The 5,859-nt window shown below is 36.0% G+C and overlaps 1 protein-coding gene across 1 annotated transcript; it reads right to left on the reverse strand.

The window, feature by feature from the left end:
- Positions 1-2,334: 2,334 nt before the first annotated feature.
- Positions 2,335-3,199, reverse strand: LOC149237477 (1-aminocyclopropane-1-carboxylate oxidase homolog 5-like). The gene is made up of 2 exons (XM_089369290.1): positions 2,970-3,199; positions 2,335-2,776 (listed from the first exon to the last, which is right to left on the reverse strand). The coding sequence occupies exons 1-2, from the start codon at positions 3,197-3,199 to the stop codon at positions 2,335-2,337; spliced, it is 672 nt and encodes a 223-aa protein (XP_089225416.1).
- Between the last annotated feature and the right edge of the window lie 2,660 nt (positions 3,200-5,859).

Here is a 5,859-nt window from a genome sequence, read left to right on the forward strand (position 1 = left end):
TATGAAGACAAGTTGCAAGACTTGTGATGATGACTTCCCAAACATAAAGGAAATCTAGATCTCCTCTGATTTTGAGAGGGAGTAAAGGAGTCTCCTTGTATAGGAGCAAGGTTCTATTCTCAAGATTACAGGAGAATAGGGATGTCCTCTCTAGTTGAGAGGGAGTGATGTTGGACATCACATGTGCATTCTCCTCTTCAAGTGATGAAGAGAGAATGAAACAGAATAAGCTTCGTGTTGAAGCTTTTGGGAGGCAGAATTGGGTGCCCCTCACAAGGGATGGAATAGCTAGAATTGTGGGAGAAAGTTTTGTGCCTCTTTCTCTCTCGACCTTATGCTTGCATAAATTGGTGGTTATGCTACAGTGCAATGGGCATGCCTACCAAGGAGTAGGACCTCATGGCGAGCCTGGGGAGCGAGCTGATACAGTGGAGGCGATGAACGAGGATGTGACCGGGACCAGACATGGAGGACAAGGTTGCTCACGTTCGTGCCAAGTCACCAAGACATGTGGAGAAACCGCATACGCTAGCCTTCATATCCAAACATTTGCAGGATACCTTGGCTAGCTTTGATGTCATCAGCGAGCAGAAAGAAATGAGAATATAGAGTACATATATGATGTCGAATACAGTGAGGGGGGAATTCTGGAGCGCCTAGCATGTGTCGTGGCCAGCGTCAAACTAGTGAGCAGCTGAATGAGATTGAGGCGTGGCTTGGTCATATCGATTTCCATGTTCACGAATTTCATGGCCCACCTGTAACCCCAGGTGTTGCTCATGCACCGGATACTCTCCCTTAAAATGTTATCTATTAGTTGTTTTTTAGTTTTGCAAATGTTTTGGGCTATATAGCTCTTTTGCTTTTGGAATTCATGTAAAAAATGATAATATCTTCTTTGTTTTTGCACTGCTCTTTTTGCTAACACATCCTACACCATTGAAGGAAAAAGAGCAAAGAGTATGTTGTATTTTTATAGAGAATTAATAAAATTATTTTGACTCACAAAAAAGCTAAAAGATGTTACTGTAAGGCGTGCCTCTGACAATTTCTTCAAAATGTTAAAGTAACGCATGCATCGCCCAATTTCTTGAATAGTTCATTTTTCAAAAGGTAAAACATAATTTTGATATTTTTTTATGAAATCAAAAATTACAATGGTTTGGATTGGTGTTTAAAACCGCTATTTTTTTTTTAATTTATAAATCTTATGTACTTCACAATTTTTTGAGAATAGAGACTATCCAAGACTTTGTAAACGATTCTTGAATCCTTCATTAAGAAGTCTTTATAGAGACCATCCAAGAATCGTAAATGATTCTTGAATCCTTCATTAAGAAATCAAAGACTGTTAAAAGCAACTCACTTCTATAATCTTGTTCACTTACAGATTCCTGAAAGTAAGGGACGATCCTTGCTCCTATTTATTTTAGCAAAACGCATTTCAATTCACCTTTCCTCTTCCAATAATTAATTTCAATATTTGCATCACTTTACATCTTGTTTGTTTGTGCATAAATTCTGAAATGAATTGAGATCACAGTACCCCCAACGACATTGAGAAAGAATCATGAAATGAGATCACCATGGCCGAACAACAATGACAAGCCAATGTTGATCACACGACAATGCTGATTTATCATTTATTTTTAATATCGTTCTTGCAGCGAGCATACAATCATACAGCATATATATAACTATTTCATGTAAAGATTTAGGTATAGGTAACCACGAAGAGCTCATATATTCAGCTATATTGCATTGCTTTGAGATATCGTTTTCTGGATAGCGTAGATGGAAATGGTGACACGGTCTTCGGGATTAGTAGGAGGGTATGTCCTGTTATGCAATATCTTTGCCAGATAATCGCCGTACATGAATTCTGTGTGAGCAGCAGGGCAGTTGATGTCAGTCGTGAACTGCGGAAGAGGCCTCATCATCGTATTCGGTTTTGGAACGTCAGCCAATGCAAATGAACATCGTCGTCTCTCTTTACTATTCACAACTCGATGCACAGCACTCTTGAACCTGTTGTTGCTCCATACCTTCAGTGCAGTACACCACACCACAAGGACTATGAATGAAATCATTAGATTAAATAAAAATACATGCTAAAGTGTATTAGCGAGGATACTTTCAGGTTTAGAATTATAAATGAAAATTACCAGCAACCAATATATCGTGGGCCATTGACCCTATTAACGTGGGGGCGGCAGCATATATCACCGGCTACCAATATATCGTGGGCCATTGGCCCTATTAATGTGGTGCGGCAGCATATATCACCGGCTAGATTAAGTACTTGCCATGATACAACTAATAGCATATGCTGCCTTACGGCATTAACGGGTCTATGACCCTGGATATAAGCCTGGCCAAAATTACCCGAAGACTATCGCCGCCTTCCGGCATTAACGGATCAATGACGCAGGATATAAGCCTTGCCAAAATCACCTGAAGACTCTCGCCGATATTGATGACCAGGGCACCCTTGGTAGGGGTGATGTCCACCCATTTGCCATCCTTGAGAACTTGGTACCCTCCACTCTCGTCTTGCCCAACCACCGTGATGATGCTGCTGTCCTGATGCTCCCACGCTCCTATCTCTTCCTGCTGGCTCCTCGCTCTGGGATAGCAGAGAGGTTTCAAAACCTCAATCTTGGCCCCACCGAGCTCCTTGACAGCATTAGCAGGCAATCCGAGGCTTTGGGAAACGAGGCTCTCGATAAATTCCGCCGTTTCAGGTAGGAACATCAGCAGTTTCTCTATCACCGATCTGCATTCGTACGTTATGATCGTAAATTCATGGTTTGTGTGTCAATTGGCTTAAATTGCTACGAAGAAGAGGACTTGAGCTAATACTAAGAGATGTCATACCGCAATTGAGGCATTTCCTCCGGGAAAGGGTTACACGCTGCTTAAATTGCTACGAAGAAGAGGACTTGAGCTAATACTAAGAGATGTCATACCGCAATTGAGGCATGTCCTCCGGGAAAGGGTTGCACGCTGCTGGGCCACAGAGATAGTACAGATACTCGTATGAATCCCATCTACCCGTTGGATACACATTGTAACCCATCATGGGAATCTCCGAGTGATCACCTCCCGGTGCCCGTGCTCTGACTTTCATCTTCTCTTCTTTGGGATACTCGAAGAATACACGCCAGCGCTTCTTCAATAAGTTGTACGGGGATTCCATGGTTTATGACTTGGAAAAATCCCCACTCTTCACATGCCTTGCCTATCTGTGTAATAAGTTGTACGGGGATTCCATGGTTTATGACTTGGAAAAATCCCCACTCTTCACATGCCTTGCCTATCTGTGTAACAATAGCTAACTCCGACGTTCGAGCCGCTGAAGGATCACGGGGATCCAACGCGATCAATCACAGGAACCTTGCCCGAATCAACTCCCGTTAGTTGGTGAGCAACTGTAGAATCCATATGTTGCATATTTTTAATACTCAATAATAACTCAGAAACACAGAGGTAAGCAGACAAGAGCACGGTTCTTCTGTATGAAACACAGAGGTAAGCAGACAATAGCACGGTTCTTCTATATGAAAAAAAGAAATGGCGAGAAAAGAGGCATATTCTCTAGTCCCACGGTTCTTCTATATGAAAAAAAGAAATGGCGAGAAAAGAGGCATATTCTCTAGTCCCAAAATACTTTGGGAATAGACCAACTTCCTCTTTCATTCGAGAGATTATGAGAATTAGTTCTAAATCCTTACAATATTCATTCTGATAACCAATATTCATTCTGATAACCAAACTTGAATTGATAACCATTTTATAATATCTAACTTTTTTTCGCCTTCACAACTTATCCTGAGAATTTCACTATACATTCATATATATATATATGAATGTATGAATGAGATTATATTAAGATAGTATTATATAATATTTAATATAAATAAAGATTATAATAATTATATTATATTATATGTATAATGAATTTTTAATTTTTAATATTATTTAGTTTATATTAAAGATTAATAAAGTTATTATATATGTATATAAATTTAAATTAATTATAAATTATTATTTTTTATTAATAGCCTTAAAAACTTAATTAATCTCTTCTTAATGTTAAAACTTAATTAATCTATGTTCATATATTCATAATATTAGAAAGGTGAGAAACATTGAATAGTAAAAAAAAAAAATGTTGAGTCTTGCTAAAAATAAGCTTATTGTTATCCAGTTATAATAAAGCACTTTAATATATTAGTATAATTAAGCATAAATATATATTAATTTAAATTAATTATACACAGAATAGTTTTATGTTTTTTTGGCTTTAAAATTTAGTTAATTCATTTTTATAAATTTATAAGTTAGAGCAAAAACTCAAAAAAAAAGTCTTACTTGTACTTACACATGAACACTTTAATTATAAGTATAGTTATATTAGAACATTTTAATATACTTTAATTACAAATATAGTTATATTAGAACATTTTAATATATTGATGATGATGATGATGATTAACCTCCATTGAGACCAAACTTTGGTCTATCGGACCTAAAGAAACGAATTATTTAGTTTGATTTAAGATTTTATTCTTATGCTCAAAAAGCTTGGAGAGAAGCCTCACGAGCTAACTATAATTTTGACATCGTAGAAGGCTAGGAAGGTCAGTATTGCAAAAAAGATTTTGAAACTGAGATTTAATGTGGTTGTACGTGGGGCACTCTAAGAGGAAGTGATTTTCATCCTCGATGTTCGTATTCTCACAAAGATGGCAGAACCTTTCCTTCCATGGTGTTTTAGGAACTGCCCAATGACCTATTTCACTTGGAGCTCATGAGAGTTCGTTCTAATCTTGGCTATATTAATTTTCTTCTTTGAGCTAGTTAAAACAGAGAGATACTTTTGATCTTCTAGGGTGGGGTTGATGACCTCCTTATAATATCTTAATTTTCTTTTAGCTGCTAAATCTTTCTCACACCACATTTTTTTCTTTGAACTTAGAAGTAACAATATTTTTAATGTTATTAATGTTTTGCAATGCAACATTCTCATCGATCTCCCAATGGTTTAACCAGGCTGTCTTTATACCAACCTCGTTTGAGCCTTGGGTTGTTTTGGCTAGAATTTAAAGCTAATTTAGGAAGTCTATCATTATGTTAAAATTAGTTAGTTATAGTTATGTTAAAACATTATATTAAATATATTAGTATAGTTATATATTTATCGTTATGTTATATTATAATTAATATATATTTATTTTTATTAGATAAAATAAGATATAGTTATAATTAATATTATAATATTATTTTATATATAATATTAATGTTTTTCTGTAATTGTGGTGAGAGGCAAATTTTACAATTTAGTATGAGGGTGATGTACGATTTTTTCTGTGCTCAACTTAGAGTTGACACATGTTCTGTAACATCCCTGGTAAACCTCGTGTAAAAATACATTGGATTATAGTTATTTTACGGAATTTACTAACATGTAATATTCTCAATAACTTATTCTATATTCCTTACCTGACCATTAGATCAAATCATCGCCATTACATAAAGTATCTTTAGAAATGGAATAGCAAGTCAAATAACGTAACAACCATTGTTGTAGCTTATTAACATAAAGCTCCCTGTTGTAATTTTACATCATTATCATTGTCCATTTAATTATGCTAGTTATTCACATATTTGATGATATAAGTGTCAACACCATGTAAGGAAGCAACATCATTATAATGGAATAATAGGCAAACACATCAATGGACACTAATATACCGTAAAAATGTTGTAGGGAAAAACTAGAAAATGTTTATTTTGTTAAATGTTTCATGAGGGTGTTCACCCCTCACTCAATGGCTATAAGAGAGTCCATCCCTT

This window comes from Pinus tabuliformis, chromosome 8 (assembly GCF_031772625.1).
Source record: "Pinus tabuliformis cultivar Carrire ecotype Pingquan chromosome 8, CPIR1, whole genome shotgun sequence".
NCBI classification, from domain to species: domain Eukaryota; kingdom Viridiplantae; phylum Streptophyta; class Pinopsida; order Pinales; family Pinaceae; genus Pinus; species Pinus tabuliformis.

Coding starts and splice junctions, on each gene's coding strand:
- LOC149237477 (XM_089369290.1), bottom strand. CDS start 3,199: ATGGAATCCCCGTACAACTTATTGAAGAAGCGCTGGCGTGTATTCTTC. Junction 2,777..2,969: donor GAGGACATGCCTCAATTGCG/GTATGACATCTC, acceptor GTACGAATGCAG/ATCGGTGATAGAGAAACTGC.